This window comes from Daphnia carinata, chromosome 9 (assembly GCF_022539665.2).
Source record: "Daphnia carinata strain CSIRO-1 chromosome 9, CSIRO_AGI_Dcar_HiC_V3, whole genome shotgun sequence".
NCBI classification, from domain to species: Eukaryota; Metazoa; Arthropoda; class Branchiopoda; order Diplostraca; family Daphniidae; genus Daphnia; species Daphnia carinata.
In genome coordinates this window covers 8,489,437-8,502,536 of record NC_081339.1, presented here as the reverse complement: position 1 = coordinate 8,502,536, position 13,100 = coordinate 8,489,437, and the positions used below count along the sequence as shown (strand labels likewise).

The window sequence follows — 13,100 nt, the reverse complement described above, 5'->3', positions numbered from 1 at the left end:
AAAAAAAAATTCCACAAGCAACATTATAACCCTCCCCCTCTCCCACCAAATCAAGTGAAAAGCTAAAATTACTGACAAAAATCTGATAAACCCCTAAATGTTTGAAGATATTTTTCGTCCTCGCACAAGGCGCAATTAGGTAGATAATTCGAATAATAACGGAATATTCAACTTCGGTTAAGCCAACTGCAAAAACGTGGCGAATATTTCGGAATTAATATTCGCTAAATTAGAGACTTGGTTAGAGGCGACTTGATGAATTTGTTGCCTCAACAAATCCAGTATCTTTTCCACCTGTCTTTTCAGCTCATCCTCTATGTTAGCCAGTGTTCTTTTTTGAAAACGCTTAAACGCTTCTTCAACGTCGATATCTTCAGCTGTTGGAACTATACGTTCGTCATGATTCTCCAGGTCTGATAGGAATTTGCGTATACCTGTGACAGTCCCGTGCATTAACCCCATTCGCACCTCGCAGTCATGGAAAACAGATTCCATCTTGCGGATCGCTTCGTCAGCTATTTCTTGTGTTAACAGACTTCCTGCTGTTTGTTGAGGGATGATTAAAGTCATGGCGTCGGTAATATCAGAGACCCATTTGTGTCCTTTTCCGTCCTTTTCCCCAATTCCAGAAATCAATTCGTTCAACTTCTTTCTAACGAAGACCTGGGATGTTCCGATTCCGTGAAGTTCGTTGAACTGGATCAACCTTTTTCGAATTTCAGTCATGTTTTTGGCAAGCCATGTCTGGATTTCTCTAAGTACATCTTTACCAAACTCTTGTAAAAGATAATGGACTTGGATGTGAAAAAAAAACTCCGTTTTGTGTGATTTCAGTTCAATCCGTCCCGGAGTCCCACCTGAGGCAACTTCACTTTCTATTTGGCATTCGCGCCGTCGTTTCCATCTTTCTTTGCCGACGGCCAATCGAATTGCCTCCCTTGAATCAGCGTTTGCAGTCGAACTATATATTTTGAAAATGGTTTTGATCGTGTCCATGAGTTCTGTTTTTCCAATGGCACTCATTATCCTTTGACGAGTGTAATTGGCCCACGTGAAGTTGCTGCGCGTCAGGATGGTCGTTATGGCGTACAAAATGTCTGATACTCCTCCCATCAACAATAAATTTTTGCTCAGTCCAAAGGATAGTAGTTTTTCGTGAATCAAGAAAATTCCAGCACTAGCCGAAGCGATACCAGCAGCACCGGCAAAAATTGCTCCCAAGTATGTTTTCCATGACACATCTCGATCTTTAACATCCATGACGTGATTGAATCCTGCGAGATCGAAGGCGTAGAGTTCCATAGAAATGTTCTTGGTGTTTGGAATCTTTCGAATATCCATTTCGATAAGGTCAAGAAAAACATCAGATTTGATCATCTCGGGAGCATAAACAGCTTGGTGGCTTTTCAGAAACTTCCGAACACATTTACGTTCATCTGCGTCTTCAAGTTCCATTGTTTTCTCCTCGATGAGTTTTGTATCTTCTGTCACTCGAGCACCAGAGATGACGTGGGCAGCCATCAAATCGCCAAGCATATCTCGATATGGTTTCAATGGTAACAAATCTATGGCTTTCAAACAACTGGGGTCTTTGTCAGCCTTTAGCCTTAGCCATTGACGTTTAACTATTTCAGCGACGAAATTCCTGCCAATTAAACGCATGACAGGTTCTTCGTAAGCCGGACATGCGGGATAGCTGAATTTTTGGTAGTTGGACGACAATTTGCCGTATGAATCAATGATTTTCTGTTCAACTAGCGCTTTCCAAACGTCTTCCTGCTCGCTAGTACTAGTTATGTTGACTCGGCGCAAATCATTCTTCCCCAACGAGTAAGAAAAGGACAAGTCGTTGCTTTTTTTTTCTAGCGTGTCGAGATTAAGCTGTGCAATTCGATTGAATTCAAAATTCTCCTTTCGGTGACAGTACTCATCGCCAAGTTGTTCAATAACGTAGTCTTTGTCGAACATGATTTTCTTTTGCTTCAACAAGTCATTCATGTTGTCGTAAATTGGGTTGTACAGCACGTTTAGGCAGTTTTGATCGAAAGAATTCAATCCAAACTCGATTTTGATCCGATTTTCTCGATTTAGTATTTTTCTGTCTGGTTCACTTGGTTCGACATCGCATTCGGATTCCAAAACGACGACGCATTTCATTTTAGGACATAATCCATCTTTCACAACTTCTAGGGCACGTGCGTTCTCCAGCTCTTTCCAAAAAGCTTTTCTCGTGCACGGGATCAGGTTTCCTATTTTCAGACTTTTTTCGATCTGCTCCTCAGTTAATTCCTTCCCAAAGACGGATTTTAAATTGCTTATCAGACTCGGGATTCCGTATTCGTTCGCTACTTGCTGAACGATGGCTTCCCGATTAGGGATATCGTTGAGCTGGCAAGTGATGCACCTACTTTGGACCAATGATTGAAAGAGTTCGTCCGCTTTCTCGCGACTGATTTTGTGGCGTTTAGGCTCACCATTTAATTTTCTTTCTTTTTGAAAATGCGCGACATATGGAGAACGTTTTTTTTGTATGAATGTTTCAACTTCTTTCTTTTTCATTTTTACGATGCCAAGCTTTTCGGGGCCACTTCGCCCAGCTTCCCTCAGATTAGAGGCTGAGCAATAGTGAGTGCCAAGTAAAGCCCGGACGGAACCGATGAAATATTCGAGGATTTTCACCACATTGTTTTTTTGCTGCTTATAGGCGTCGACGACGCAGAACGTTGGAGTTTGCTCAGGCGTTACATGAGCGACTTTGCGATAAAAGGATAAGTGCATGTCTATGTGATTGTTCAACATAGCCTCGCACCTTTGCAGATTTTGAATGAAATTAGTTTTGTTTTCTTTAAAATCTTCTTGAATCAAAATGAAAGCAAGGTAGTAATGAGCAGCTGGATACAAAGAACTATCGTTTGAAGCGATGACTCGATTCAGAATTTCAATAGCCGTCGACTGAGACTGAGATGACCTTTGCATAGCCAGATGTTTGGCCATGGCAAGAGAACGAAATGGGGTCATCCAATTGCAGTCTTCTGTGTTGCTTTCTGGCAGTCCAAGTTTAGTACGAAAACCCGAATAACGGGGCAACTTTGAAGGATCGCCATATTCGTCAAGCCACAAAGCCCATTTGTCCAGCACACAGTCGGAAATTATTTTAATTTCCCGATCTTGACGTTTTTGTTCTTTCAGTTTTCGTGTCACTTCAGTGTAGTAATCCAACAACTCGGCCATGTATTCTGATTCGACATCCACTTTACGCAAATCGGTCCTTAAACAGGATATTTGTAGGCTTTCTTTCCAGTGACGCTCCTGTTTCATGCTTAGCCATTTTCCGGCGCCCCATTTTTTTCCTGTTGACGTTTCTTCGTACAAAAGAAAGATTCCACTTCCAGGCGCTCCATTCCTAGCTGTACGTCCCATCGCTTGTTCTTCAATCCGCTCGTTTTTCGGCAAAAAAGTCAAACAAATGTGTAGACCTCCGTTTTTTTTCAATTGCTCGCTTATTTTGATATCTGTACCTCTACCCGCTAAATTGGTGGCAATGATCACGTGGCCGACTTCAAGGGATTTACCTTCGAAAGCAAACTTCTCATAACCACGTGTGTAACAATGGATGTGGTTGTCATTGAGCTCCGACTTTAAAGCGTTTTTCAGATAGCTGTGGACAATATTCACATCTTTGATTGATTGACAGAAGATGACAAGAGAACGAGCTTTAGCTTGATCTTCAGGAAGAATAATCTTTCGTGTTTCTTTGACCATCGCATGGAGCCAGTGGTCCTTTGATTTAAAAATTTTTGTCGGTTTAAGATAAAAACGTTTCTGGAAAGCTGTTGGAATCACAAAGTGAGTGCTCTTATAGCTTCTTTGCATGAATTCTTGCTCTGGTCCGGATCCTAAAGTTCCCGAAACACCTAACGTCTTTTCGTAAGCCAGGATGTAATGTGCGGTAAAACTAAAAATAGCCTTTAGACATTGGGACGTCAACTTGCAGCCTTCCTTGAGCTGAATAAACTGATGCAGTGCTCCGTCCCACTGCGATGAGATCTCGTCCACCCCCGTGTCCTTGTCGATTATAATCACTTGAGGATTGAGATCTGGGCTGTTGTCCGTTCGGTCTTGATCGACGACATAGTCCTCGTCGCGTTGGAGTTCCAATGCTTTCATGGCATTGTCTAGCAAAGTGTCAACATGGAGTTCAACAAATGGCATCAAATGCGTTGGTATTTGAATATTCCGTTTACGGTTAGCCACGGTACGGAGATAAAAGATAATCTTAGGATCCATTTCGTTTTTAAATTTGATGTTTTCAATATCGTTTTCCATCAACAAACGACCCTCTGAGTCGATGACATTTGTTTCAATTAAATGGTACCATAGTTCATTCTTTTCCGATGGCTTGTCTTTCAGGGAATCGGAAATGGACTCCAAATGGTTTTTAGTTATAGCTCCATACAGGTCATAGAGGACAGCAGCTTTAACTGATTCTCGTACTGCTAGCTTATCCGAACCGATTGAAGAGCTGTGTATCTTCTCCCAAATGAAGACGTAAAGAGATTCGAGCATCTCCATGCCGGGGATGTCGTGCGATAGGTAGAGCGCAATGCTGCCGCGATCGAGCAACATGCAATCGACTTCATCTACAATAACAAGGTCCATAGTGCGGTCCCCACGGATGTTATGACCGTAGAATTCATCCAGTAAATAATCTCGCTGGAAACTGGCCAATTGACCATAAACGACTGCTGCGTTATAGGCTTCGATTCGTTCGTCCACCCATTGGCTGCAATTGTTTGCTACACCTACATAAAAATATTCATAAAGATCCCGCAGCCCACCATCGGCCACCGACATCATGGAATCTCGGCGAGCCAACACATCATTACTTGTAATAACATCGATTTTCTTTTTTTTTGTTATCTTTATTTCGACAAAGGGCAAAGGCGATTGCGACACCAGTGACAATCAGCGATTTGCCTTCACCAGTTGACACTTGTACCAACGTGGATTTTTTTTTTGATGTCAGCAATGTCATGATCGCCACTCTCTGAGTGTCCCGTAGTTGGAATATTTGTTGGTCACCTTCCTTCGTACACGTTTTCTGTACGGCGCAATCATAGACGCAGAGAAAATCAACAACTGATTTATCGTTCAGTTCTAAGCCATTTTTCTGCCATTGCTTGATGAGTTTCTTTATTCTTTTCTCTGTTAGCTTGTATTCTTGTTCGCCGCTTTCACTCGTTTTATCAAACTTTAATTTAGATTCCTTTATTTTTGTTTTGACGTCGGCCAAGGTCTTGTGATATTCTTTGCTCTTCACGAAGCGCTCTTCATCCAGAGGCATATCTTCTTCCATCATGTTTATGATATCGTCAATGTATCTTTCGTCATATTCTTTGCTAAGATTCGCTACTGGATACAGAGCTTTTTGCAAATCCAAAACGGCCGTCTCTAAGTTCTTAGTTTTCTCCAATAAGTCGTCACAAACGTTTTCGTCGTTTTTAAATTCAAGTTCCAGTAACATGTAAACGGCCTGATTCCTGAGTTTTTTATTCGCTTTTGGAATACTAGAATCGCTGACGGGCAGCTGATTGACTTTGTTTTCCCACATTTTGCTTTTTAAATGGTAAAACCAATCGTTAAGAGGCAGTAGTTGGAGCTCCGGCAACTGCTGACTTACGATTCCGTCACCTTGTTCGATATCCGTTGATACCAAGGCCAAGAGCCGCAATAAATTCTGAGGCTGTAGTACAGAACAGCTATCGGATGTGGCAACCAATTTGCGTAATAGATTCACCATGGATGGCATTTTATCGGCTATTGTATGGACACAATTTTTAATACGAGGGATGTTACGAATATCATATTGCGTAATCCGATCGCAAATTTCAAACATTAAAAAATGTTTCTGCCATTCGAAGGGCGAGTAATTTTTGACGATATTCAAGTAGATGATGGAACTTATATTTCGACAATTGTGCTCTTCTATCCATTCAGCCAACCGGCAGAAATCGGTCGAATATTCATCTATCAATTTCACGTCAAAATCTTCTTGAGTTTCCTTATTTCGTTGGCAATATTTGAGAAGCAACTCAAACAATTTATCCGGTGTATCACCGTATTCAGGGTTGAGCTTCTTCATTGAAGCGATGACTTGTTTGTTAGCGCCGTGATTTTCAAGAGAATCCAAAAATTTTTGGAAATACGTACTTTGGATGGGCGGACATTCAAACAGTTCATCGTCATCTATTTTGCAGAAATCTTCCATTTTAAGGTTTGGTTCAACCCGTTGAAATTCTCCGTTTCTCTTGTGAAGAATATAGCTGCAGGGAAACGACCTTTGAGGTTTAAATGTTTCCTTGTACTTGAATGATGATGATTGATCGCTGTATATGTGGATGGAGAATTTACGAATAATTATTAGCATTTCAACTTCAGCTGATGCCACTGGAGTTGAAGGTTTCTCAACAAATTTAGCGTATTCCTCAAATAAATCCTCAAATTCTGTTGCATTCTGCCAGTTGAATTCACTTTGCTCGCTGTTCGTCCGTTGGAATTTGAAATAAGCAACTTTCACATCACTGGCGACGGGACAATCTAATGCATCGCTCTTTTGTACACGTAGTACAAACTGCTTGATGAAGCCTGAAACTTTTGCCTTGTTTTTGTTATCGCGGATGAACGTGGCGAGAGACTGGCGAAGCTTCGTTATATTCTCGTCGTCTAAATTATACACCCCATTTGAATTCCTTCTACCAAAAATGCTGTGTAAAGCGCTATTGACGCCGCTCGTTGTTGGCAGCATTTCGAGGCACCTGACGTTGACAGATGGTTTTTGCCGGAAATCAACCGGACGACGTCCAACTGAACGTCGACCGACTAAAAATCGCGTGGTGTTTGAAACGCTAATCCCATCCGATTTCAGACTCCAATTTATTTCTGCAGGTTTAACGAATCTCATTGACCCGATGTTGTGGAGGCCCCGACTGCACTGCAACGTTAACTGATGAAGCTGAGTTTCCTTGTCTCTCATTTGGCTGACTAATAAGTCAACATTGTCAGTAAATTTTTCTTCTCCCCAATTGCTGGATAATCTTGCCTGAAGAAATTGTAACATCTGCTTCCGTTCATCCACTTGGATTACGTGCTGAGTGAGACTTTGGCGAACGATGGCTTTCTGTTTCGTGGCATTTTCTACAGTTGATTGCAGTGGCTGGATTGAGCCGTATGCGGATAGACCATGGTAAGCAATCGACGCATATTCTCCTTTCCATCGTTTGGCGTAATAATTATCAGAATCATTGGGTTGTCTTTTAGGTTTCGTACGACTACTTTCCATCCGAAGGCTAACATCATTTTCGAAGCCAATGTATTGGCCTGTCAGATTTTGGTTTGCAGATGCCTCAGATGTGTCTAACCTGTGGATGAAACCAACGTCGCCTACAGGTATTCCCGTTACGCCATCAGAACCCTTTGCTTGGTAGACACCCATCCGCACAGTCCTTGGCTGACGATTATCCTTACCGACAACCGGAACCCTGGATTCCATTGCAAACGAGTCCTTTCCAATGATAAATTCAAAAGTGATGGTGCCCCCGTACCCACCTTGCCCGACGCTGCTTCCTGGTGATTGGCATTTTTAGTAAGCTACCGATAAGAACGTTTAATTTATAAAGAAAATATATGGCTAATACCTTGGCAGAAGATGAGTGTGTGTCGTTTTGTTTTGGACTGATAGTACGATACGGTGATCTTACTTCCATCTTTCGCAGTGCCCTTTACGAAAAAATTACCTGGATTGTCTGGTTGCACATCTTTCCCAGATATTCGATTTTCAATTGGCAATAACTCGCTTAGCGCCGTCAGAACTCTTTTAACTGCATCGTTTGAAACCGTGTCTTTCGTTTGTTCTCCCTTTCCAAATGTCGACATGGAAGGAAACACTTGATTGAAATATTCTTTGGACCATTTGTGAGTCTCTTCTTCTCTTTGCCTTTCCCCACTACTGCCATTCTGCCCGTCACCTCCTTTGCCGCCATCAGAAATAACCTTCCATCGGTTGGCGTTGAACATTTCGTTGCAAATGATGTGTACGTTGCCGCCGCTCGTACCAGGCCCACGAGGTTCTCCTGCGTAAAATTGAAATATGTGAATATTGATATAGTTCCAAGTTTCTAGTGCAGTTTGCTACATTACCGTTCTTGCCCGAGACATCCCAGCAGACGGCGAAATCGCCAAAAAAATTATGAGCTTCCATCGGCTCGGTAGGTTCTTCCGTGATTTGCATTGAAAAGCATTCGAATTAAAATAACAATAAACAACAACAGAAAACAACTACCTTTCGCTTTGAAGTTATATTTGTGGCCATTCCGGCAGTCTTCGTAATCTATGAAAATTCTATCAGCAACAATGCCCACGTTCGTTCCGTACCAGATTTCGTTCTCCAGATGGCAATCAACGTGAACGGATGACAGTCCGACAATCTGAATTTCTTGCACTTCGGGATTTTTTTCTTTCAGTCGTTTCATTTCGTCAATAATTTTGTTGACAAAGACAGAAACGCCTTTGATGAATATTATTTTTCTTCCATATTTATCTTTGACTTTGATTGTCGTCTTAGGTAACAAGAAAGCCTTGCACGTCTCTTTGACCAAGATTTGCAATTTAGGTGTCCATTCTTTTTCTGATTTTTGCTGATTCAACCATGTCGATGATTCATTTACAGTCGTATCACAGCAACTAGCAAAGATCTCCATTAGTTGGGTGATCAAGTCTTGCCCGTTTGCGCCATCAAAGTCCTTGACGTCCTTTCCCGTGAAGTATTCCTCCAAAGCATTTTGAATTCCTAGGTCTTCGGTGGCGACTTTTAAAAGTACATTTTGTGCGACAATAAATTCGCAGTTTCTCTTATCGTTAATTTGATCTTTAGTGACATCATCTAAACACCTGGAAAAGACTTTGCCAATGCAAAACTCTTTAAATTGCTTGAAATAACTGGAGACAAGAACCGAGAAACGTGGCGTATTTTTAAAAAGATCCACCTGATTGAGTATTAGCTGTAAATATTGGCATCCTGCTTTACACAAATTTGTCAGTTGGCACGTCGCTTCATTTAGTTTGAGACCAATATCTTCGAATGAATTAATGGAATTTAATTCTTCCAATAAAGTGGGCATTTCGACGCTGATATCGATTGTTTCATCATTTAGGTAACCAACGGCCTTTCGTAAACCCTTTCTCAGCCACATTTCCAATACGACTTTAACATATTGTCTCTCGACCAAAGTCGATTCGAGGCAAGAAATTTTTCGATCCACAAACGACTCGATATGTTGAATGGCATTTTCGTGCATTTTCGGTTTGGCGTCTAATTGAATCCAATTTCTAATGTGTTCAATGACGTCATCGCTGTTGTTGAGCGATGTTGTTGGTGTTGGAGTGTTAGAACTTTCAGTGGAATTTTTCTCGTCCATCGCCGTTGGAAACTTATATAAACAAAAGACGGAGTCAAATAACAGAAAAACAGGGATATCAATTCAAGTGTCACATATTCATAGCCGTCGGCAAATGAACTACGAAGTCGTCGTCAAATTCGCTAAAGGCGGTTGGGCATGCGAAGCTATACGCGAATTTCACCATAAAAGTCAAACCATAAATTAATAAATTAAATATAAAATACAGCTATAGCTACGTCCACCATTATGGAAGCAGTATTTAATGAAGACGACTGCAAAGAAGGAAATGAAAAACAGAATTTTAAAAATTAAATCCCAAACGATAGTAAAAAGGGGCGCGGCAGACCATCCGGTGATAACAAGTAACAGGCCTAACGTGCACGTAAACAGCACAGAGCTTGCACGTAATGTTGTGTGGATCTAACGGCCCACTATACAGCCGAAATTCACAACCAACTCACAATTTGAAAATGTTACTTACCAAATCCATGGTTTTTTCTTTTCACTTAGGATCCAAATGCACGGATTTTTAAGATGTAAAATTTCAATACGTAAAAGCTAGTCACATTCAGCTTTGTACTTCAACCACTATATGTTTGTTTCGCAATCAAGGGTTGCGTTCAGAATGAGAACAAGCTTCTGCTTTCGACTGCTGTTGAAACGCCACTGGCAGTCTGGTTTTTGGACCTTAAAACTTGAGTGTAGGGATGTCGTAGGAACTTGAGATCGAGTGGATTTTGCCTAAATGGACACGATACTTTTACTTTTTTTGTTGCGGCGAAATCAGATAGACTACGTTTTATATCCTGCGCTTCGCATCGCAATAAAGAAACGGAATGGGCATTAAAAGAGTTGTTTTCGACCTGCGGAAAAATACTGTGTCATTCGGATCGTAGCATCAGCGAAATGTATTTTAGGACAGACCTCTTCCAAACCTTTCTTTTATCTATGCTTTTAGGAAGAAGACTAAACAAAAATGGAATTAAATTTGTGCTCAGCGATAGCCTTAGCTTACGTGTTTAGTGTTTCCCCGAAAACGCATTAAAGGAAGGTTTGAAAACCGGTTGAAAAAAAAAAGCAGTTTTGTGTTTAGTTTTCCGAAGACTGCTAGAAACACAAAATGTAAACATTCGTTGTCAATTGGTTTGTTTTCGACCAGCGGCAAAATACAGTGTCATACGGATCGTAGCATCAACAAAATGTATTTTAAAAGGACAGACCTTTTACCCTACGCCAACCATTCTTTTATCTATGGTTTTGGGAAGAAAACAAAACAAAAACGAATTAAATTCGCGTCCAGCGATTGGTGCTTAATGGTTCCTCGAAAACGCAGTAAAGAAGGGTATATAAATCGTTGAAAAAGAAAAAAGTGTATTTTTTCGTTTAGTTCACTCACAAGACTGCTAGAAACGCAAAATGTAAACAACCGCTGTCAAATGGTTTCCCAAGTTTGGTTGAAGTCCGTTCCCCCAATAGTCGGGAGATTTTTTTATTACCAATTTTGTTCAATCATCTACTCAAGCTATTGGATTTCTTCAGCTCATTGTACACACTGCAGTCAATGTTACTTGAATCAGTCCAAGCATTTTCCTAGAAAAAAGGGAAATAGTTTTTTAAACACATCAGCGTTGCCAAGCTGACGTAAATGCGTTTGCTAATGCAAAATGAAGCACGCAAAGCTACACAATGAGCGACTCGTCAATAACTAACGAAATGTACGCAACTGAAATAGGAAAGAGCATTTGGTAAAATAAGTAAACAGAGATAGTTATTTCAGTTTGCATCAAAATGGAAATCGATTTATCAAGATCCTTATACAAACTATTTGTTTATCAAAAACGCACATTTTGTTTGAGCCACAGTATGCTAAATACGCAAGTCATGGACTCATGACAGGAAACATTGTGTACGGTAAGTTTCCCCACCGTTCTTGTTTTGTTGCTACTCGGTAAACAAATCTCGCCCTTCCGTTAAACAAAAATATGCCTGGTTAATGTATAGGACTCTAGTAGAAAAGGCACTGCGCAACCAGGCACAAATTTAAAAACTTTATACCAACCACAACTATACAACGACAGTGCAAATTCAATTTTTATGGTGCGAAAATCCTTTTTGTTTACTATTCGTGGAATCCAAAAACTAGCCCATCGTTAATAATAGTGTCATCTATTCAGCACGACTTGAGTCGAATTAAATACCGGACAATGGAAACGAATTCCCAACTACGAATCACGTGGATAGGTAGGAAGTATCTCCTTGAAAAACGGAGGAAAGACGAAACCGTGCATAAATCAATTTCTCGTTAACGTGTGATTTAAACAGGCGTCTGTGCTATAACTTTTTACATAATGTATTTTTTTCCTTCAAAGAACTTTTTCGATAAAAGAGCTACCCTAATTACGGTTCAGTCGCGTATAGTGTTTCTATGAGAATGTATATGGTCACGAATATCTCTAAACGCCGCCAGTTGTGGGAACGATTGGCACAGTGAAACAACCGATAATTTTTTGCTCTACTTTTGATTCATTTTGCATGTTGTAGCCTACATTGCATTTATTTAAAAAATGAAGTACAAACTATCATCATTCAAATTTTAACGGGAAAAGCATACTCCGCTTATTGCAAATTTACATTAACAAATAGCTAAAATTCGTTAAAAACCAGGTTGCTATTAAAACCATAGTTGGCCGGAGGAATCGCGAACCAGCCACAGGAATCAAAATCATTTCGTGATAATTGATCACGAAATTACACAAATCAATTTGCCCGAAAGTTGATTTCACAAATCATTTGTTTTCAATATAATGGCAGCTATTTAGAATAAAATTTTCAAAATATTATGAACGTACTAGCTTCCTGAAAACCCGTCTAGACGCAGAATGACAACATCATCCACCTCGCGTTTAATAACTACCTTGAGCACTATGCCAACCTGTAGGAATTGTTGGTTGGTTTCCATAATGGGTAATTGAATCTATCATCCAGGGATTTCAGTTATATCAGCCCTTTTCAGTTGATTGTCCACTGGATACCATATAAAACCCTTTTTTAACAAAATTTAATTAACATGTGTATTTTATGTAACGTCTTTTATCCAAAACGACCTGACAGGGGGGGGGGGAAGAAAAAAACGATGTAGCTTATGTGACTTCTTTTAATCTTATACAACAATCGATTATGATCTGGTAGCAGAAAGACGAGGGTAACCAACACAACGAATAGGAATGCATGCACGCTGCATCATGGACGTCATTCAAGTCAATGCAAGTATGCAAATATTTGGTGGTTCCATTTATATATAGCATACAAAAAAATAATATTATCGACTGAGCAGATATCACATCAGGTAGAACCGATATCAGAGCTTTCAACATAGCGCTACTCGTTCACAAACAATTCCTCTATTTTCAAAACAATGTCCTGGATCCAACTAACTGGAACAGCCTTTGCAGTGTAATAACAAACAAAATCAATGGATATGTTATATTTATCCTAATTTTATGTGGTACAGTATGAAACACCAGCTACGACTCGTAGGCCTATGCTGGCGCACGAAGAAACTACGAAAATGCGTAAATATTCTCTCGTGTTAATTATTGTTATTGTGATCAAGATGAGTTGTTGAGAATCACAGTGGTAATATTT

The 13,100-nt window shown here is 40.3% G+C and overlaps 2 protein-coding genes across 2 annotated transcripts in view; one reads left to right on the top strand and one right to left on the bottom strand.

The window, feature by feature from the left end:
* Positions 1–13,100, top strand: part of LOC130700698 (coiled-coil-helix-coiled-coil-helix domain-containing protein 2-like) — a 62,456-nt gene that overhangs the window by 28,858 nt on the left and 20,498 nt on the right. The gene's annotated exons all lie outside the window — the stretch shown is intronic.
* On the bottom strand, positions 162–10,064 carry LOC130700691 (uncharacterized). Its single transcript, XM_059496822.1, is given in 6 exon segments — positions 162–4,914; positions 4,916–7,623; positions 7,695–8,129; positions 8,197–8,271; positions 8,339–9,485; positions 9,937–10,064. Coding segments are annotated over 6 exon segments (9,111 nt in total). The 5' UTR covers positions 9,946–10,064; the 3' UTR covers positions 162–177.